The sequence below is a fragment of the Macaca fascicularis genome, chromosome 1 (genome assembly GCF_037993035.2).
Source record: "Macaca fascicularis isolate 582-1 chromosome 1, T2T-MFA8v1.1".
NCBI lineage: Eukaryota > Metazoa > Chordata > Mammalia > Primates > Cercopithecidae > Macaca > Macaca fascicularis.
Window position 1 is genome coordinate 170,415,616 of NC_088375.1, and position 23,376 is coordinate 170,438,991.

Below are 23,376 nucleotides of genomic sequence, written 5' to 3' on the forward strand. Positions count from 1 at the left end.
TCCCTATTTTCTGGTTGACTGTCAGCCAATGGCTCCTCTCACCTCCTGCAGTTGCCAGCAATTCCTGTTAGGTGGCCTTCCCACATGACAGCTTACTTCTTCAAAGCTAGCAGGAGAATCCCTCTCTAGTTTGCTTAAGATGGAGTCTTAATACGACATAATGTAATGACAGCAGCGTCATCACATCACTTTGCTATATTCTATTGACTAGAAGACACAGGTTCTATTTACACTCAAGGATTGTGTAAGGGTTTGACTCGTTGTAGGTCATCTTAGGATGGATTTGCCACAGCAACTTTTATATTTGTAATAGTCTCACACTGAAAACAACACAAATGTCCACCAACAGGTGAATGTATAAACAAATTGTGGTATATCCATACAGTAGAACACTACTCAGCAATAAAAATGAATATGGATATACAAAAGACAAAGAAATCTCAACATAATTGTGCTGAGTGAAATCAGCCACACAGCTTGCTTTCTTGCTTTCCTGCTTTTCTTTCTTTCTTTCTTTTTCTTTCTTTCTTTCTTTCTCCTTCCTTCCTTCCTTCTTTCTCTCTCTCTCTTTCTTTCTCCTTCCTTCCTTCCTTCTTTCTTTCTTTCTCTCTCTCTTTCTTTCTTTCTTTCTTTCTTTCTTTCTTTCTTTCTTTCTTTCTTTCTTTTTTGAGATGGAATCTCACTCTGTCACCAGGCTAGACTGCAATGGCACAGTCTTGGCTCACTGCAACCTTTGCCTCCCGGATTCAAGCGATTCTCCTGCCTCAGCCTCCTGAATAGCTGGGATTACAGACAATAGCCACCACACCCGGCTAATTTTTGTATTTTTAGTAGAGACGGGGTTTCACCATGTTAGCCAGGCTGGTCTCGAACTCCTGACCTCGTAATCTGCCCGTCTTGGCCTCCCAAAGTGCTGGGATTACAGGCACAAGCCACTGCGCCCAGCCTGCATAATTTCATTTATATAAAACTAGAAATTGCACACTAATCTGCAGTGACAGAAAGCAGATCAGTGATACTGACTGATCTTATGAAAAGTAACGGCAGGAAATAGGAGCAGGAGAGACATATTACCATGAAGCAGGGGGAAACTTTTGGGGTGACAGATATGTTCCCAATGTTGATAGTAGTAGGATTACATGAAGGCATCATATATAAAAACTTACACTGTACACTTTAAATTGCTCAACTTCTTCTATGTCAATCATACCTCAATAAAGCTGTTTTTAAAAACCTAGTGCCTTCTTCCAGAATCAACTCTCTCAAGGTATTCCTACTTGTTATTAAAAGTTCCTTTTTTGTTACTTTTGAATTCACTCATTTGCTAAAATTTCCAAGTTTATTTTTTAACAGTAAACTCTAACACAGTGAAACAGGAGCTTTTGTTTGAGACATCGTGGCAGCTGTTGGAATGTAGTCTATATTATTGAGTATCGTTAGGATGGAGTCTGGTTGGTTGGCTTCTTCTTTGAAGGTTTAATGGGAGAGGCAAATGTGCAAACAGACAATTTCAATAAAATTGAACAGCAGACACATACACATACTATATGGTGCCCACAGAGTGAGAGCCAGAGAGCCAGAGAGAGACCCAGCCTGGAGTAGGGTATGTGGAGTGCAGAGAAAACTCTGGAGGTGATGCCTGAGCAGAGTTTTAGGGGCTGAATAGGCGTTAGCCAACTGAAGAGGGGAAAAGGAATTCTCGGTAGAGGAAATGGCATAAGCAAAGGCAGGGAAGCAGGAAAATGCTGTTATGTGTGGGGAAGTACAAGGAGTTCAGTAATATTAGACACAATGTTGTAGTCTGAATGTTTGTGTCCCCTCCCAAAATTCACATATTGACACCCTAACCCCCAAGGGAATGGTATTTGGAGGTATGGCCTTTGGGAAATTATTTTGTCATGAGAGTGAAGCCCTCATAAATGGAATCTGTGCTCTTATAAAAGAGGTCTAAGAGAGACTCAGAATGTTGTGGTTCTGGTCACAGGGGGATAGCAAAAGTGTAGGTACTACAATCAGTTGGGGCCCTACTGTCTGAACTACCAGAGGGAGACTTGGAAATATTTAGCCAGCCAGGAGAGTGCAAAGAGACCAGATACATGTAGTAGAGCTTTCTTTTTTTCATGGGAACTAAAATCAGTTTCCCTAAAAATGAGGGAGAGACCTATTTGATAACTACATCCAAGGTCAGACATATAGATCGGTATGGCATTTTTGAGAAGACATATGTGTGTAGGTATGTAGGCCTCAAAATAGGTCTCTCTGAAGCCACGGCAATAAACACTTCAAAATAAGAAGATGATCAATAATATCAAACATGAGTTTTGGCAGTAAGAAAATCACGGTGATCCCAGCAAATTTTAGTGAAGTAGAATGAATGGAAGATAGATTTCATTGTGCAGTGGATGCAAATGTGAAATGAATGAAAGAAATAAAGAGAGAATGATAGACCACCATCAATAAATCTGATTGAGAAAAATGAGTGAATAATGGTGAGGTAAGCAGAGATAGGGGTCAAAGGCAGAGACATATTTTAGAATAGGAGAGACCCAAGCATACGTATAGGTTGAGACAACATGGCAAAAAGAGACAGAGAAAATAAAGTTATAAGAATACAAGGAGATAGAAGGTCTAGTTTATATAAAACTAGAAATTGCACACTAATCTGCAGTGACAGAAAGCAGATCAGTGATACTGACTGATCTTATGAAAAGTAAGGGCAGGAAATAGGAGCAGGAGAGACGTATTACCATGAAGCAGGGGAAACTTTTGGGGTGACAGATATGTTCCCATGTACTCTGGGATAAAACAGAAGAGAAACATTAGTAAATAGTGACATCTCATTCCTTGAATATGGAGGAAACAAGACAAGAAAGCAGGCAGATGTAGGTCCATGTATAGATCCTGCTATTTGAGGTCATGTCCAGCCTCTGAAGCTCTTAATTGCTCCCCTCCTATCCCAGCCTCTTTCTGACCCATTCTCTGCCTGCAAAAACTTGTGTCCAGTAGCCTAAAAACTGTGGGAGTGTCACACCATTGATTGGCATATGGCAATGAACATCCCTAACTTCGGTAACTTAGTTCTAAAGAAAGTCAAAGCAACATCTTTACTGATTTGTACTTATATCTCTAATTTGTACTTGCTTGTACTTGCAGTGAGCGGGTGAGAACAGCCTGAAAAAAATGAAATCCAAGTTCTGAGAGTCTTCCAAAATTGCTCCACAACACTGGGCTATGGTGGAGGCTGTTCAGTTTTTTAACCTGATAATGTTCTGCTTAATCTTCTAAAGTATTTGTATTGAGAGTGTTGATCCAGGAGATTAGATCTTCCACTTCCTCTTCCCAGGGCTCATCTGTGTTATTTTCATATAATGAAGTGTCACTCTTCCACCCCTCCTCTTCTGTTTCGTAAATGTTTGTGACGCTATTTATTGCAGTTGGTGACTCAAGAAAAATTTCATCTGTGGTGGGAACTATAAAAAACAGAAATTTAATAGACATACAGGAAAAACAATGAAAAGAGTGTTCCTGCATGTGTAGGATAATGCCAAAGACCATCTGAATGAATGCGAGCAACCTTTTTTACACTTTCTAAACTTCATGTTTTATAAGTAACTTTATTTGTCATAAATGATTCTTTCCATCTTGCTCGATCTTTTGATGCTTTGTTAGTTCATTCATTTAACATATATATTTACTGGATCCCTGCTAACGGCCGGTTGATGTGCAAGGGAAAAGCTGCTTTGGGAGCACAGGGAGGGAATCACTATGTCTAAGTGAAAACAGACTCGGGCTTTGAAACAGGAGGAGCAGTTTGTTAGACAGAGAAGGGAGGTCAGAACATGTTAGAAGAAACAGCATGCATCATATAAGCACAAAGGTATGAGAGGACTTGACAGGGTTAGGCGTGATCAGAGTGGATTCTCCCGCACTTCCACTGTGCCAGGTGCGGTGCTCAGCAGTCGACAGCTATAATATTATTTAACTCAGACACAACCCTTGTGATGGGCAGGTATTAGTATTCTTATTTTACAGATGAGGAAACTAAGGCTGAATGACCTATAGTAACTTAACCAAAGATATCCAGCTAATAACAAGACTCGTCCCAGATCTGTCTATCCAAAACCACAATGTTATAGTATACAGAAAGTTTCGTGGAGTTGGAAGGGAGGCTGAAGCCAGATCAGGAAAGCCTCACATGTCATGCAAAGGACTTTCATCTTTATCTTACAGGCCTTGTAAACAGGGAAATAAACTGATTATACTTTTCAAAAGAAGAATATAGATATAATGTCTATATTTCTAGATCTATATTTCCACACAGCATGGGGACCTCGCTTTCTGGGGATGAACTCTAGCTGGTGCTATTTATGTTCTGTTAACTCTAAAACCTCACTGCATTCTCTCCCCTTTTTCCTAGCTGTCACCAGATTCACTGCCGATTATGGGTTCCAGGACAAATTTTGTTTGCCTTATATGTTTATTTCCCTCACTTACATATGAAATAAACCCTATAATACTTGTTGTCTTCTAATGTTATAGACACAGGCTACAAGTGACTTGTTTTCCTTCTCTCTTTGGTTTATAGAAAGATACACAGAGAGGCCAGGCATGGTGGCTTCCACCTGTAATCCCAGCATTTTGGGAGGCCAAGGCAGGTGGATCACTTGAGGTCAGGGGTTCGAGACCAGCCTGGCCAACATGGTGAAACCCTGTCTCTACTAAAATACGAAAATTAGCCGGGTGTGGTGGCAGGAGCCTGTAATCTCAGCTGTTCTGGAGGCTGAGGCAGGAGAATCGTTTGAACTCAGAAGGCAGAGGTTGCAGTGAGCTGAGATTGACCCACTGCACTCCAGCCTGGGTGACAGAGTGAGACTCCATCTCAAAACAAAACAAAGAGAGAAAGATACATAGAGAGATTTGAGTTAACACAGTCACCATTATCCTATGGGTATCCTGAGGCCCCCAGTGATTTTTAATTTTCATACTTTCGATGCTAATATTTAGTTGTAACTAATTTAAAACTAAATTCTGTCTGTGCCTTGAGAAAAGCATCTCCTTTATTTTCCATGAACATGTTATTGATGGACTAACTCCAGTTCTTTCTAACCATGTTTGGGCCTTTCTGATTCCACATGCTTTTGATTACAAGAAATATAGAGCCAAGTCAACCCAGTTTAAACAATAGGAGAATGTTTTATCTCACATAAGATAAAAGCCAGAGTGGAGGGCAGGATTGAATATTGCGGTGACTCCACAATGTCATGAAGGACACAATTCTTTTCACTGCTTGCTTTGCTAACTGAGGTGTTGTCTTCATCTTCACAGTGCACAGCAAGAGAGCTACAGCCATTCTAGTAACCACACCGGGCACAGCAACATCCAGAGGAAAAAGCGGACTTCTCACCAAGAGCTCATTTTTAAGAGTGGATGGGAAAACCATCCCCTGAAGCACCCAGCATATTTCCCCTCAAGCAGGATCCTGTCACATGCCCTTTCTTTTATTTTAATTTAATTTTATTCTTTTTGAGGCAGGGTTTCACTCCTGTTGCCCAGGCTGGAGTGCAGTGGCGTGCTCTTAGCTCACTGCAACCTCCGCCTCCTGGGATCAAGTGATTCTCCCACCTCAGCCTCCCAAGTAACTGGGACTACAGGAGTTCACCACTACGCCCAGCTATTTTTTAAACATTAATTAATTAATTATTATTATTATTTTTAGTAGGGATGGGGTTTTATCATGTTGGCTAGGCTGGTCTCTAACTCCTGATCTCAGGTGATCTGCCCACCTTGGCCTCCCAAAGTGTCGGGATTACAGGTGTGAGCCACTGCACCCCACCCCATCTCTAAACTAGTTACTGGTAAGGGAAATGAGATCACCATGATTGGCTGACATGAGTTGCTGGCGTGGAATGAAAGTTGGGAATCAACCACCTTGACTATTTGCCCTCTTAGTTCCTGCCCTGTTAAAATCTCCCAGGAAGCATAAAAAGAAACCTGGCTAGATCAGCAGAGTATAATGCGAAATAAATATAGAAATGTTTCTTTAGAACATAAAAAAAAAAGATTATTTTGAATTTCTCCTCCAGGAAATCTTAAGCTTTATAAATCCCTCTGAGACACCTTGGATTTGGTGGTTGGAATCAGTAATAAAGGAGGGGATTTTGTTACTATGTTAACAAAATAAGTTATGGGAAGCACAAATTCTAACTGCCTTATATTTTCCATGCCTTTCTTGGGTTGGATCACGGAAACTCTGCCTCTGATAATTTATTTTTTAATCTGAAAATAGGTTAGCTAGTAAAGATAGTAAAACCTGTGCTGACTGATGGGCTCTGATGATTAACAAATGGTTTATCTCTATTCAGTCCTGTTTTCAGTCTGGATTCAGTTAGGAAAACAGAGCCACTACAAGTAACACAAGAGTCAGAATCTAACACAGGAATTTGGGATTATCCAGGTGTGGGAGGACCCAGGGGAGTGAAGATCTGGAAGCTACAGCTGGAGAATTGAAAAAACAGTCATGATCCTGATGCACTGACATGAGTGGGAAACCAGAAGCTCATGGAGTACAAGAAGCTGCACACATTTAGCCACCCAAATTGCGACAAAAACGAGGAGTTCATGGGGATGTCTGTGCAGCCACCATGTCTGTGAAGTGAGGCTGTGGAGAGACGTGTGAAAATGCCGTATCTGAGGAACCCACCATGCCTGATATGAACAACTTCCCAAGCATAATGGCCTTGACTTCCCTCCCACCTGCCAAATCTCTGGTGAGTTTCTCCCATTGGCAAACTATGACATGCCATCCTTTTTTGCAAAAGAGGGGCACACGGTTCTTTCCTTTTCTGAGTCACACTTCCCTTCGATATGGTATATAAGTTCACTCTTGCTACATAACAACTCTCTTGCTACATAATAAACAACCACAAAATCTTAGTGACATACAGCAATAAGTATTAGTTTCGGTCACATATCAGCAGGTCAATAGGTGGTTGGCTTCTTTGGCTGGGGAATGGCTGGGAAATGTGGCTGGGCAAGCTTAGATCTATGCCTTGAATCTTTCTCTGTGATCAGAGGGCCAGTCCAGGCACGCTCTTGTGATGATGGCAGAAGAGAAAAAGAGCAAGCCAAATCATGCAAACCCTTTCCAAACCCTGGGGGCACACTGCACCCACTAATATTCCATTGATGAAAACATGTCACAGGGAAAAGCTCAAAGTCAAGGTGCAAGGAAATATATCTTGTTCATGTAGGTGGAGCAGGAATGAATATTTCTGAACAACAATCAAATTTACCACAACCTCTCAGGTATAGCCTCTTCCAGAGTAGACAGAAAGAAGAGTCTATTCCATGTTCAAAGAGAACAAGGCTCAGCACTGAAGAGCTAACCAGTTTCTGGACATTAAACTTAAAATGTTGCCTCTTCCAGCTTGCCTTTCTTTTTCCCACTCATCATGGGTTTTCACCCTTTTTTCCCATAATCACAAGGCAGACAAAAACATGACAATTTTACTTCATCCTACTATTTACTTACTCATTTTTTTAATGAGCATTGATAGCTACTGTATGCCAACCACTGTGCTGTGGAAGATTGAGGTGAGCAGTCCCTTCCCTTAAGAAGCTCACTCTTTTTCAAAGGAGACAGGCAGTAAAAAGAATAATAACACAGCATGCGTGCTGGACAGACTCCAAGGTGGCCCCCAGAATCCCTGCATCCTGGTATTTACACCTTAGTGTAAACTCCTCTTTTCTGAGTGAGGATAGGACCCATGACTTCTAACCAATAAAATATGATGCAAGTGATAAGGTCTCATTTGCATGATGATGTTACATCACATACAACTCCATCTTGCTATCAGACTTGCTCTAAAGACTCTTGCTGGATAAAGTAGGAGGACATGCTGGGAGGAACCGTGTGCAGCCCTCGGCAGGTGAGGGAGGCTTCCAGCATATACCCAGCCAGAAGCCAGGGCCCTCATTCCTAAAGACAGAAGAAAACGAATTCTGTCGACAACCTCACTGGACTGGGAAGCAAATTACTCTCCCATTCAAACCACTGGGATGAGAATGCAGCCCAGCCGATGCCTTGATTGCAGCTTTCTGAGACCCTAAGCAGAGGATCCAGCTAAGCTGTGCCTGTACTCCAGGCCCACAGAAACAGTAAAATAATAAATGTGTGTTGTTTTAAACCATTCAATGTGTGCTAATTTGTGACACAGCAATAGAAAACAAATAGAGCATGATACAGCTATGGTAGAAATGCTATGATAACCCACAGAGAAAGTTTCCTAGAGAAGGTAATACTTGAACTGAATCTCAAAGGATGCTAGGCATTAGAAAGTAAAGAAGGGGAGAGAAGAGCATTTAGAGTAGGGGTATGAGAAAACACAGTGTGCTGCTCAAGCTTTTTAATGAAATGAGATAGGGAACAAACGATCATGACCCACTAGCTTAGTATAACATTTAGGGTGTGAAGGGGAGTGGTAGGGAATGTCACTGCAAAGACACAGACAAGTATTAGAGCATTAAGGATTTTCTGTGTCAAAGAGTCTAAATTTTATCCTGAAGGAAAATGGGACACAATTAAAGTATTTTAGACCTGGTAAAAACATAAGCAGAGCTGAGCTATAGAGACATAGCTTTGTCACCAGTCTGACAAAGCACAGACAGAAATTACTGTAATCACAACAACTTAACCAAGTATCTCTTCCACTGGTGAAGATGGTGGGGATGTTGAAAGACACAGATTGCAGAGAGGAGTAGGGAAATCATGGAGAAAGCAAAGAGTAAGGCTGGAGAAGGCAACATTTCCTACCTCACAGGTACCTTGAAATCTGGAAGAAGGCAGAGTTGAATGCAGAAGGCTGAGGCTGCTAATATAGAGGAGGAAATCTGCATGGCACACCAAACAAGTAGGAGGGAGAGAGGTCGATATTGAGCAGGGAAAAGAAACTTGGAGATATGGGGGCAGGGCCCTTGGGGAATCACTGAATGAAGGTGATTGCCTGTGCCTGGCATGTATATGCTGTTACGTTTAGTGGCCAGGTGACAGGAAAAAATAGTAACTATTGCTTTTTGTACTTTTCAGTTCACAAAGAAATTGTATATACATGGAGTCATTTAGTCATAAGAATCCTGTGAGTTAGGGCAGAATTTTAGCAACTAGCAGTTGTTGAACATCTTCCACATACATAGAAGTAGCTGAAGATGAAAAAAACTAAATTCAGAGGTTGAGTGACCTTTCCATAATAGCAAAGAACTGAGATCTGAACCTAAGTTCTCTAACCCCAAATGTCATGCTTTCCCCTCTATACCAGCTGACTTTCATGGTAAGTTACCAGCTCACCCCGCTGAAGATTCACTCTCAACCTATCCCAACAAGTAAATGGTAATTTTTAAAAGAGCACAAAAAACAACTCAGCACTGTTTCTTTCTTTTCAGCCATATTGCATATATCTTTGAATATACAATGAGTTTTAGGGATCAGTTTATTAGTGCTCTGTGTGTTTTGGCTGCTTTTTCATATTTTGAAACTTAACCTTAAAATTTCAAATTGTATATTAACCTATTAAAGGGTAGTAAGCTTGGAAATATAAGGAACTCAATTTTGTCAAAGTTCCAATTCCTATGTGAGTAATTTACCAAATTAATTTGGAAAGTCAGAAAAAGTTAAAGCAACCTTAAAAGGAGAACACAAGGATTAGCCCTCATATATTCCAACTTATTTAAAGGGAAAAAAGTTTAAAGTTATGCATATTATGCATAACATGTTAGTTACAAAAGCAAAACAAATAGAGTGAATCGATTTACTTTGAGTTGGGCAGAGCTTAATTCCTTCCATTGAGTGTCTGACTTCATCAGGCATTCTATTTTTTCTAGCAAGCCAACACTTGATAACAGAATACCTAGAAAGAGAAAAAGAAAAATTAAATTCCCAAATGAATTTCGGTAAGAGTATATTTACTTCCGAGAAAAATACATGAAACAAATGAAATGAAACATAAAAGTAGAACAATAGGCTTTGAATATGGAACCATTCTGAGTGTTGACTAATTTAATGGTAAAGTAAAATTATTTCAGTATGTGCTTTCCAACAGAATAGAAGTTGGAAAAGCAAATGAATATGACATAAGTTTACTATTGTAAAAGTAGTAAAAACATCATGTGGTATAGCAAGGTATATTAGTTTCCTTGGGCCACCTTAACAAATGACCATAAACTTGGTGACTTAAAATAACAGAAATGTATTCTCTCATAGTTCTGGAGGCTAGATGCTGGGGATCAAGGTGGCAGCAGGGCCTCCCTCCCTTGGAAAGCCCTAGGGAAGAATCTTCTATTGCCTCTTCCGAGCCTCTGCTGGCTGTCAGCAATCCTTTACGTCACATGGCTTATCGCTGCATCACTCTAGTCTCTGCCTCCAATGTCACATGACCTTTTCCAGGTGTGTCTCTGTCATTCTGCTCCTCTTATAAGGACAACAGTCACTGGACTCAGGGTCCACCTGAATCTAGTATAGCCTCATCTTAACTAATGACTATTTATATCTGCAAAGACCCTGTTTTGAAATAAGGTCATATGCTGAGGTTCTGGGGGGACAGGTGTTTGTTTTGTGGGGACATGATTCAACCCACTACACAAGGGAGAAATTCTATCAGAAAAATTAATGACTTATCCTGGATAAAACAACAGGCTTATGGGAGACATCAATGAGTGGAAGTCAAGCTCTTAGAGCATTTCCTTGGAGAAGGAGTTTACATATGGAAATGAAAAATTTTACAAAATTTTTTTGGGGGACGACTACTTTTGGTAACAAAGTTTTCTTGATGAAAAGTAGGTGGCATAGAAATGTTTTTGTCAAAAACAAGAAATGGGGAAAGGATTCCCTATTTAGTAAATGGTGCTGGGAAAACTGGCTAGCCATATGTAGAAAGCTGAAACTGGATCCCTTCCTTACACCTTATACAAAAATTAATTTGAGATGGATTAAAGACTTAAATGTTAGACCTAAAACCATAAAAGCCCTAGAAGAAAACCTACACAATACCATTCAGGACATAGGCATGTGCAAGGACTTCATGACTAAAACACCAAAAGCAATGGCAACAAAAGCCAAAACTGACAAATGGGATCTAGTTAAACTAAAGAGCTTCTGCACAGCAAAAGAAACTGCCGTCAGAGTGAACAGGGAACCTACAGAATAGGCGAAAAATTTTGCAATCTACCCTAATCTGTTAGACAAAGGACTAATATCCAGAATCTACAAAGAACTTAAACAAATTTACAAGAAAAAAACAACCCCATCAAAAAGTGAGCAAAGGATATGAACAGACACTTCTCAAAAGAAGACATTTATGCAGCCAACAGACACATGAAAAAATGCTCACCATCACTGGTCATCATCAGAGAAATGCAAATCAAAACCACAATGAGATACCATCTCACACCAGTTAGAATGGCGATCATTAAAAAGTGAGGAAACAACAGGTGCTGGAGAGGATGTGGGGAAATAGAAACACTTTTACACTGTTGGTGGGACTGTAAACTAGTTCAACCATTGTGGAAGACAGTGTGGCAATTCCTCAAGGATCTAGAACTAGAAATACCATTTGACCCAGCCATCCCATTACTGGGTATATACCCAAAGGATTATAAATCATGCTACTATAAAGACACAGGCACACATATGTTTATTGTGGCACTATTTGCAATAGCAAAGACTTGGAACCAACCTAAATGTCCATCTATTATAGACTGGATTAAGAAAATGTGGCACATATATACCATGGAACACTATGCAACCATAAAAAAGGATGAGTTCATGTCCTTTGCAGTGACATGGATGAAGCTGGAAACCATCATTCTGAGCAAACTATCACAAGAACAGAAAACCAAACACCGCATGTTCTCACTCATAGGTGGGAATTGAACAATGAGAACACTTGGACACAGGGTAGGGAACATCACACACAGTGGCCTGTCATGGGGTAGGGGGCAGGGGGAGGGATAGCATTAAGAGAAATACCTAATGTAAATGACTAGTTAATGGGTGCAGCAAACCAACATGGTACATGTATACCTATGTAACAAACCTGCATGCTGTGCACAAGTACACTAGAACTTAAAAGTATATAAAAAAAAGAAATGTTTTTGTCACACAAGTGTACCTCACTTATACAGTACTACCCAAAAGTTCATTCATTTAATAAATATTCATTGAACACCAACCTTGTGCTAGACACTATTTTAGGAGCTAATAATATAGGAAGAACAAGACAGACAAGGTCTCTGACTTCATGGAAGAGACAAAAATGAACAAATATAAAAATCAAGATAAATCAGTAGTGATACATGCTATAATGAAAACAAAGCCTCCAATAAAATATTGTGGGAAAGTAGTGACAGCAGACATCCTTGCCTTGTTCCTGACATTTGGGGCAAACATTCAGTTTTTTTAGCATTATATATGATTCTGGCTATAGTTTTTTCATAAATATGCTTTATCAGGTTGAGGAAGTTCTTTCCTATTCTTAATTTACTGAGAGGTTTTTTTTTTTCAGTGTATGAAAATCTCCTTGATCTTTTATTTAACTCTCTCCCATCTTTGAGAGATTTTAATTTTAATTTTACATGAAAAGTTTGTTTGGGTGAAATTCACATAACAAACAATTAACCTTTTTTATCTTCAACTTTTATTTTAAGTTCAGGGGTACATGTACAGGATGTGCAGGTTTGTTACACAGGTAAACGTGTGCCATAGTGATTTGCTGCACAGGTCATCCCATCATCTAGGTACTAAGCCCAGCATCCATTACCTATTCTTCATGATGCTCTCCCTCCCCCAACACACCCCCATCACCAACAGGCCTCAGTGTGTGTTGTTCCCTGTCATGTGTCCATGAGTTCTCATCATTCAGCTCCCACTTCTAAGTGAGAACACAAGGTGTTTGGTTTTCTGTTCCTGTGTTAGTTTGCTGAGGATAATGGCTTCCAACTCCATCCATGACCCTGCAAAGGATATGATCTCGTTCCTTTTTATGGCCGCATAGTATTCCATGTGTATATGTACCACATTTTCTTTATCCAGTTTATCATTGAAGGGCATTTGGGTTGATTCCATGTCTTTGCTATTGTGAATAGTGCTGCAATGAACATAGGCATGCATGTGTCCTTATAACACAATGATTTATATTCCTTTGGGTATATACTCAGGATTTGAATTGCTGAGTCAAATAGTATTTCTGCCTCTAGGTCTTTGAGGAATCACCCACACTGTCTTCCACAATGGTTGAACTAATTTACAAACCTACCAACAGTGTAAAAGCGTTCCTTTTTCTCTGCAACCTCACCAGCATCTGTTGTTTTTTGACTTTTTAATAATAGCCATTCTGACTGGCATGAGATGGTATCTCATTGTGGTTTTGATTTACATTTCTCTAATGATCAGACAAGTTTAGCTTTTTTTCATATGTTTGTTGGCCGCATGTATGTCTTCTTTTGAGAAGCTTCTGTTCATGTCCTTTGCACATTTTTTAATGTTTTTTTTTTTTTTTCTTGTAAATTTGTTTAAGTTCCTTGTAGATGCTGGATAGATGTCAGATGGATAGATGGCAAAAATTTTCTCCCTTTCTTTAGGTTGTCTGTTCACTCTGATGATAGTTTCTTTCACTGTGCAGAAGCTCTTTAATTAGATCCCATTTGCCAATTTTTGCTTTTGTTGCAATCGCTTTTGGCATTTTCATCATGAAATCTTTGCCCGTGCCTATGTCCTGAAGGCTATTGCCTAGATTTTCATCTGGCGTTTTTATAGTTTTGAGTTTTACATTTAAGTCTCTAATCCATCTTGAGTTAATTTTTGTGTAAGGTGGAAGGAAGGGATCCACTTTCAATTATCTGCATATGGCTAGCCAGTTTTCCCAGCACCGTTTATTAAATAGGGAATCCTTTCCCCATTGCTTGTTTTTGTCAGGTTTGTTGAAGATCAGACAGTTGTAGGTGTGCAGTCTTATTTCTGAGTTCTCTATTCTGTTCCATTGGTCTATGTCTCCGTTCTTGTACTAGTATCATGCTGTTTTGGTTACAGTAGCTTTACAGTGTAGTTTGAAGTTGGGTAGCATGATGCCTCCAGCTTTGTTCTATTTGCTTGGGATTGTCTTGGCTATTTGGGCTCTTTTTTGGTCCATACAAATTTTAAAATAGTTTATTCTAATTCTGTGAAGAATGTCGATGGTAATTTAAAGGGAATAGCATTGAATCTATAAATCACTTTGGGCAGTATGGCCATCTTCACAATATTGATTCTGTCTATCCGTGAGCATGAATGTTTTTCCATTTGTTTGTGTCCTCTGATTTTTTTGAGCAGCGGTTTGTGGTTCTCTGTGAAGAGGTCCTTCACTTCCCTTGTTAGCTGTATTCCTCGGTATTTTATTTTTTTTTGTAGCAATTGTGAATAGGAGTTCATTCATGATTTGGCTCTCTGCTTGCCTGTTGATTGGTGTATAGGAATGATAGCAATTTTTGCACATTGATTCATTGATTTTGAATCCTGAGACTTTACTGAAGTTGCTTATCAGTTTAAGAAGCTTGTAATCCCAGCACTTTGGGAGGCCGAGACGGGTGGATCACGAGGTCAGGAGATCGAGACCATCCTGGCTAACACGGTGAAACCCCGTCTCTACTAAAAAATACAAAAAACTAGCCGGGCGAGGTGGCGGGCGCCTGTAGTCCCAGCTACTCGGGAGGCTGAGGCAGGAGAATGGCGTAAACCCCGGAGGCGGAGCTTGCAGTGAGCTGAGATCCGGCCCCACTGCACTCCAGCCCGGGCGACACAGCGAAACTCCGTCTCAAAAAAAAAAAAGAAGCTTTTGGGCTGAGAGGATGGGGTTTTCTAGACATAGGATCATGTCATCAGCAAACAAAGATAATTTGGAGATAACTTCCTCTCTTCCTATTTGAATACCCTTTATTTCTTTCTCTTGCCTAATTGCCCTGGCCAGAACTTCCAATACTATGTTGAATAGGAGAGGTGAGAAAAGGCATCCTTGTCTCGTGCCAGTTTTCAAGGGGAATGCTTCCAGCATTTGCCTATTCAGTAGTTCTGTTTAGGTGATGAACCACATTTACTGATTTGTGTATGCTGAGCCAACCTTGCATCCTAAGGATGAAGCCAACTTGATCATGGTGGATAAGTTTTTTGATGTGCTGCTAGATTCAGTTGGCCAGTATTTTATTGAGGATTTTTACATCAATGTTCATTAGGGATATTGGCCTGAAGTTTTATTGTTTCTTGTTGTATCTCTGCCAGGTTTTGGTATCAGGATGATGCTGGCCTCATAAAATGAGTTAAGGAGGAGTCTCTTCTTTTCAAATTTTTTTTGAATAGTTTCAGTAGAAATGGTACCAGCTCTTCTCTGTACCTCTTGTAGAATTCAGCTGTGAATCTGTCTGGTTCTGAGCTTTTTTTTTTTTTTTTTTTTTTTTTTGTTCTACTAGTGATAGAACTCATTGGCCAATTCAGGGATTCGATTTCTTCCCAGTTCAGTCTTGAGAGGGTGTGTGTGTCCAGAAATTTATCAATTTCTTCTAGATTTTCCAGTTTATGTGCATAGAGGTGTTTATAGTATTATCTGGTGGTTGTTTGTATTTCTGTGGGATCAGTGGTGATATCTCCCTTATCATTTCTGACTGTGTTTATTTGATTCTTCTCTTTTCTTCTTTGTCTAGCTAGTGGTCTATTTTATTAATTTTTTTTCAAAAACACAGCTTCTGAATTGGTCGATTTTTTTTAAGGGTTTTTTGTGTCTCTATCTCATTCAGTTCCACTCTGACCTTGGTTATTTCTTGTCTTCTACTAGCTTTGGGGTTTGTTTGCTCTTGGTTCTCTAGTTCTTTTAGTTAGGATGTTAGAATGTTAACTTGAGATCTTTCTAGCTTTTTCCTGCAGGCATTTAGTGCTATAAATTTCCCTCTCAACACCACTTTAGCTGTATCCCAGAGACTCTGGTACATCATCTCTTGGTTCTCATTTGCTTCAAAGAACTTCTTGATTTCTGCCTTAATTTCATTATCTACTCAGGAGTCATTCAGGAGTAAGTTGTTCAATTTCCATTTAGTTGTGTGGTTTTGAGTAAATTTCTTAATTTTGAGTTCTAATTTGATTGTGCTGTGGTTTGAGAGTCTGTTATGACTTCAGTTCTTTTGCATTTGCTGAGCAGTGTTTTACTTCTGATTATGTGATGGATTTTTGAGCAAGTGCTGTGTGGCCATGAGAAGAATGTATATTTTGTTGTTTTGGGGTGGAGAGTTGTGTAGACATCTATCAGGCCCACCTGACCCAGAGCTGAATTCAGGTTCTGAGTATCTTTGTTATTTCTCTTTCTTGATGATCTGTCTAATATTGTCAGTGGGGTGTTAAAGTCCCCCACTATTACTGTGTGGGAGTCTAAATCTTTTTCTAGGCCTCTAAGAACTTGCTTTATGAATCTGGGTGCTCCTGTATTGGGTGCATATATATTTAGGATAGTTAGCTCTTATTGTTGAATTGAACCCTTTACCATTGTGTAATGCCCTTCTTTGTGTTTTTTGATCTTTGTTGGTTTAAAGTCTGTTTTCAGAAACTAGGATTGCAACCCCTGCTTTTTTCTGTTTTCCATTTGCTTGGTAAATTTTCTTCCATCCCTTTATTTTGAGCCTATGTGGATCTTTGCATTAAGATGGGTCTCTTGTAGACAGAACTGATGGGTCTTGGTTCTTTATTCAGCTTGCCACTCTATGTCTTCTATTTGGGGCATTTAGCACATTTGCATTTAAGATTACCATTATTATATGTGATTTTGATCCTGCCATCATGATGCTAGCTGGTTATTTTGCAGACTTGTTTGTGATATTGCTTCATAGTGTCACTGGTCTGTACACTTCAGTATGTTTTTGTAGTGGCTAGTAATGATTTTTCCTTTCCATATTTAGTGCTTCCTTCAGGAGCTCTTGCAAGGCAGGTCTGGTGGTGATGAATTCCCTCAGCATTTGCTTGTCTGAAAAGGATCTTGTTTCTCCTTCTGTTATGAAGATAAGTTTAGGCAGATATGAAATTCTGGGTTGGAAATTATTTTCTTTAAGAATGTTGAATATTGGTCCCCAATCTTTTCCAGCTTGTAGGGTTTCTGCTGAGAGGTCCACTGTTAGTCTGCTGGGCTTCCCTACAGGTGCCTTGGACTTTCTCTCTGTCTTCTCTTAACATTTTTTCCTTCATTTCAACCTTGGAGAATCTGATGATTATGTGTCTTGGGGTTGATCTTCTTGTGGAGTATCTTACTGGGTTCTCTGGATTTCCTGAATTTGAATATTTGCCTGTCTTGCTAGGTTGGGGAAGTTCTCCTGGATGATATCCTGAAGTATGTTTTCCAACTTGGTTCCATTCTCCCCATCTCTTTCAGTAACCCCAATCAGTGGTAAGTTTGGTCTTCTTACATAATTCCATATATCTAGGAGGTTTTGTTCATTCCTTTTCATTCTTTTTTCTCTATTGTCTGCCTATCTTATTTCAGAAAGATAGTCTTCAAGCTCTGAAATTCTATCCTCTACTTGATCTATTCTGCTATTGATACTTGTGATTGCATTGTGAAGTTCTCATGTTGTGTTTTTCAGCTATATCAGGTTGGTTATGTTCCTCTCTAAACTGGGTATTCTGATTATAAGCTCCTGTATTGTTTTATCATGATTCTCAGCTTCTTTGCATTGATTTACAACCTGTTCCTTTAGCTCAGTGAAGTTTGTTATTACCCACCTTCTGAAGCTTACTTCTGTCAATTCAACTATCTCAGCCTCAGCCCAGTTCTGTACCCTTGCTGGAGGTGTTGCAGTCATGTGGAGAAGAAAAGGCACTCTGGCTTTTTGAGTTTTCAGCATTTTTGCGTTGACTTTTTCTCATCTTTATGGGCTTATCTACTTTCAATCTTTGAGGTTACTTACCTTTGAATGAGGTTTTTGTTGGGTCTTGTTGTTTTCTATTTGTTTGTTTTTCTTTTAACAGGTAGGCCACTGACTGTTAGCAAACGTAGGGCTGCTATGGTTTGCTGGAGGTCCACTCCAGAGCCTAGTTGCCTCCACTTTTCCTGTACTTGGAAGTATCACCAGTGCAGGCTGCAAAACAGCAAAAATGGCAGCCTGCTCCTTTCTCCAGAAGCTCCATCCTGGAGGGGTACTGACCAATTGCAGGCCCAAGCACTCCTGTAGGAGGTGTCTGGAGACCCCTGTTGGAAGGTCTTACCCAGTCAGGAGGAACAGGATCAGGGACCCACTTACAGAAGCCATCTGGCTGCTTTTTGGTAGAGAAGGTGTGCTGTGCTGGGGGGGCCCTTCCTCATCCAGACCACCTGGCCTCTCCAAAGCCAGCAGGCTGGAACAGCTGAGTCAACTGAGCCACAGAGATGGTGGCCACTCCTCCCCCCAGGAGCTCCATCCCAGGGTGAGATTAGAGTTCTGTCCATATAAGCCTGGCTAGAGTGACTGAAAGTCCCCTACAGGAGGTAGTGGAAAGGAATGGACTGGAATCCTGCTTAAAGAAGAGGTCTGGACACAGTCTGGCAAAGCAGGTGTGTTGTGTTGGTGGGGAGACCCCTTCTCGTCTGGAATGCCTGGACTCTCCAGAGCTGGCAGACTGGAACGCTGAGTCAACAGAACTGCAGAAATAGTGACTGTATTTTCCCCAGGAACTCCCTCCTGTCTTAAGCAGACTCAGCCTATTGCTGCTGGTTGGCTGGAGCTCCAAGCTAGTGGGTCCCAACTTGTGAGGTGCTGTGAAAGTGGGACCCCCAGGACGGTGCTGCTTGGCTCCCTGGATTCAACCCCCTTCCTAGGGGAATGTATGGATGGATCTGGTGCCTCACTGGGGGATTCTAGGACCAGATTATGTAAAACACCTGGGTCTCTGTGTGTGTGCACGGCTGTTCTGCTGAGATTACATACAGCTCTGTATATTGGACCCAAGGCCCTGGTAGCAGGAGCTCAGGAGGGGATCTCCTGATCTGCGAGTTGCAAAGATCCATGGGAGAAGCATGGTTTCCTGGGTGGGGTCACACATTCACTCACTGCCTGCCTTGTCTTGGGATGGGGATTTTGTTGGCTTCACGCTGCTCCCGGGTGGGCTCTTGCCTCACTGTGCTTTTCTTTGCTCTCCATAGGTTGCACTGATTGCTTAGTCAGTCCCAATGTGAGAACCTCGATACTTCACTTGAAGGTACCAAATTCACTCCCTGCTCTGAGTTTTTTTCTTTTTTAGATTGGGAATGGATACTGAATTTCTTTTCATCTATTGAGAGGATCATATGGTTCTTCTTTCTTATACTAATTTACATTGTTTGCATTTTTCAAGTGTTAAACCAAGGTTACATTTCTAGTATAAACTCCATATAGTCATGATGAATTACCATAGTTATTTATAATTATTTATCATAATTAATCATGATCAAGTATAGTTTATATCAGGAATGTAATCTTGATTTAACATTCAAAAAACTAACAAATTTTAAGACAATATTATATATGTTACATATATATTTAGATTAAATATACTAAAATTTTTGCATATATGTCTGTGAGGCGTATTGATCTGTAGTTTTCATGTAATGTCTTTGGTTTTGTTATTGAGGTAATGCTGACTCTGTAACATGTGCTGGGAAGTGTTTCCTTCTATTTTCTGAGTTTGCGTATATTAATGTTTTCCTTAAATGTCTGGGAAAATTCTCCAGTGAAGCCATCTGGGTTTAAAATTGTCTTTGTGTGAAGGCTTTTAACGATAAATTCCTTTATTAGATATAGGATTACTCAGGTTCTTTTTAAGTGAGCCTTGGTAGCTGTTGCCTTTCAAGAAATGTGTTCATTTCAACTATGTGGTTGGATTTATTAGTCAAAAAAAGTTTTTATTTTACCTTCATTTTAGAGAGATCTTTTCACTGGTTATAAAATTCTATGTTTAATAATTTCTTTCAAGCACTTTGAAGTTGTCATTTATTATATTTTGACTTGCAAGGCTTCTGACATGAAGTTTTTGCTTATTCTTATCTTTGCTCCTTTATGTGTAACATGTGGGGTTTCTTTTTATCCTTTGCTACTTTTAAGATTTTTCTCTTCATTTCTCAGTTTCAACAATTCGATTATGATGTGCTTTGGTATGGCTTCTTTATATTTCTGTTTCTTGGGATTCATTGAACTTCTTGGTCTGTAAATTTGCAGGTTTCATCATATTTGGAAAATTTTCAGTTATAATTATTTCTTCAAATAATTATCTTCAAATATCTCTCCCCTCCTCTGGAACCCCATTTATATGTATCTTATACCACTTGATATTGTCCCACAGCTCACTGAGGCTCTTTTGTTTCTTTTCAGTCTTTTTTTCTATCCTTTTAAAAAGAGATTATATTGCTACTCGTTCAAGTTCATGGGTCATTTCTTCTGCAGTGTCTAACTTGCTGTTCTTCCCCTTAAGTATATATATTTTTAAATATTTGATTTATTTTTATCTCTAGATATTCCACTGGTCTTTTGTATATCTTCCATTTCTTTCATCATATACATGTTTGTCTTTAGATACTTGAGTATATTTTATAAGATGTATAGTAGCTGCTTTAAAGTCTATATCTGTTAATTCTATCCTCTTTATCACTTATGGATCCATTTGTATTGATTTAATTTCTTTTGGTTATGGGTCATATTTTTCTGTTTATTTGTATGACTGGTGATTTTGTTTGTTTGTTTTTGAGACAGAGTCTCACTCTGTCACCTAGGCTGGAGTGCAGTGGCATGATCTTGGCTCACTGAAACCTCTGCCTCCTGGGTTCAAGCGATTCTCCTGCCTCAGCCTCCCGAGTAACTGGGATTACAGGTGCCCACCACCTTGCCTGGCTAATTTTTTGTATTTTTAGTAGAGATGGTGTTTCACCATGTTGGCCAAGCTGGTCTTGAACTCATGACCATCCGCCTGCCTCGGCCTCCCAAAGTGCTAGGATTATAGGCGTGAGCCACTGCACCCACCGACTGGTGATTTTTTAATGGGATGCTGGACATTGTAAATTTTAGGTTGTTAGGTGCTAAATTTTGTTATGTTTCTTTAAATCTGATTGTTCTTCATTCTAGCACACAGTTCAGTCTTTCTGTGAAAATCAGTTTGACGCTTAATATGGCCCTACTATAAAGCATAGCTCTTCTAAATTCTAGTCAATGTCTGTTAAATTATAATGTCTCTCCACTCTAGCTGGCAGGATTTCCAGCTCTTTGTGAGGCTTGTGCAAGTTTAAAAAAACCGTTAGGATTTTATTTTCCTCAGGGCAAATGTGACTTTAGAAAACAACAGAACTTGATTTATACCTTTTCTTCCCTATTGACAAATCTTTGTCTTCAAAAAATATATAAACAGTATTTCCTTCTTTATTCAACCATTTGCCTTTATATAATTAAAACCACAAACTATAAAAACAAAAATTTTTAATATTACTAAAACATGCAAATCAAATGACTGTGAAGTAAAATGTCATAATATTAAGTAAAAAAGAAAAGTAAAATGAAAAACCCTAATGCTTGTTCATTTTTAAATTTGTCACATGGATTGGTGCACCATAAATTGCAACATATTCTTGAAAAGGAGCTTTACATGTATAAGAAGAAGAATGAAACTTAACTGTATCCTTCCATTAGTAATTTGACTTTTGGCAACATTTTATAAGGGAACTTTTTTGCTTCCTTCTCATTCCTGCCTTTTTCTGATAAAATGCAATCTCTTATGACTCTGGGGAATATAGCCCTTCCCGCCTCAACCCTGCTCAGACAGAGAACCTGAGCAGGACCTAAGCCAACCCATGTATCGGATTTCTCTGGTCACAGGGAGGGGGACTGAGGGGAGAGAAAGAGGGACAGGAGAGGGACGAAGGCCATAGAGGGAGAAAGAACCCCATAAAATGTGGGAGCACAACACCAAAGAAAGAGTTCTCTTAAGAAAAAATCATATGTATTTGTGACTCATATTAAAACTGTCTTAGTTCATTTAGTGTTGCTACAAATACCTGAGAGTGGGTAATTTACAAGGAAAACAGGTTTATTTAGCTCACAATTCTGCTGACTGGAAGACTAGGCATCTGGTAAAAGCTGTTTCCACTCAAGGCAGAGATGAAGGGGAGCCCGTGTGTGCAGAGGTCACATGGCGAGAGAGGAGGCAAGAGAGGGAGGGGAAATGCCAAGTTGTTTTTTTTTTGTTTTGTTTTTGTTTTTGTTTTTGTTTTTTTGTGAGACAGGTCTTGCTCTGCACCCAGGCTGGAGTGCAGTGACACAACCATGGCTCACTGCAGCCTGGACCTACTGGGCTCAAATGTTCCTCTCACCTCAGCCTCCCACTTAGCTAGGACCACAGGCATGTGCCACTATGCTTGGCTAATTTTTTTATTTTTTGAAGAGAGAGGGGTCTCACTATATTGCTCAGGCCGGTCTCAAATACTGGCTTCAAGCATTGTTCCTGCCTTGGCCTCCCAAAGTGCTGGAATTACAGGCTTGAGCCTCCATTCCCAGCTGCCAAGCTCTTTTGAACAACTGGTACTCCCGGGAACTAACGGAGAACTTACTCCTCCGCCCTCCTTCCCTGCCCAAGGGAAGGCATTAGTCTCTTCATAAGGGATCTGCCCCCGTGACCCAAACACCTCCTATTTTCCAACACTGGTGATCAAATATCAACATGAGATTTGGGGAACATCTAAACTAGCACCATATATGTTTGTGACTCATACTAAAATTCCTCTTTTTAAGGAGCGAGGAAGGGAGAAGCCCTAAGCCACGGTGTTTATAGTAGGGGTGGTTCCACTGGATTTTGTGCTACAACCAGAAATCGGTGGTAACATTTTGAGGCTACACTGGAGAGAGAAATTGATGGAATGAATTATATCCATAAGAGGGAACCAATAAAGAATATTGAATTCATAAAAATCAGCTGAGGCCGGGCGCGGTGGCTCAAGCCTGTAATCCCAGCACTTTGGGAGGCCGAGATGGGCGGATCACGAGGTCAGGAGATCGAGACCATCCTGGCTAACACGGTGAAACCCCGTCTCTACTAAGAAATACAAAAAATAGCCGGGCGAGGTGGCAGCGCCTGTAGTCCCAGCTACTCGGGAGGCTGAGGCTGGAGAATGGCGTGAACCCGGGAGGCGGAGCTTGCAGTGAGCTGAGATCCGGCCACTGCACTCCAGCCTGGGCTACAGAGCGAGACTCCGTCTCAAAAAAAATAAAAATAAAAAATAAAAATAAAATAAAATAAAACATAAAAATCAGCTGAAAGAACGGAGTGTGTTTATTCTAAAAAAGAGATGGAAGAGGAGGTAGGAGAAAGACACGATAACTATCTTCTGA

The 23,376-nt window shown here is 40.1% G+C and overlaps 1 protein-coding gene across 1 annotated transcript in view; it reads right to left on the reverse strand.

The window, feature by feature from the left end:
- Window positions 1–497: 497 nt before the first annotated feature.
- UBE2U (ubiquitin conjugating enzyme E2 U) overlaps window positions 498–23,376 on the reverse strand; it is a 65,653-nt gene continuing 42,774 nt past the window's right edge. Inside the window, exons 9-10 of the mRNA XM_045389907.3 lie at window positions 9,808–9,902; window positions 498–3,470 (exon numbers count right to left, since the gene is read on the reverse strand). Of these exons, the coding sequence (XP_045245842.2) occupies window positions 3,274–3,470; window positions 9,808–9,902 (292 nt within the window). The 3' untranslated portion in view covers window positions 498–3,273. The remainder of the gene's footprint in view (window positions 3,471–9,807; window positions 9,903–23,376) is intronic.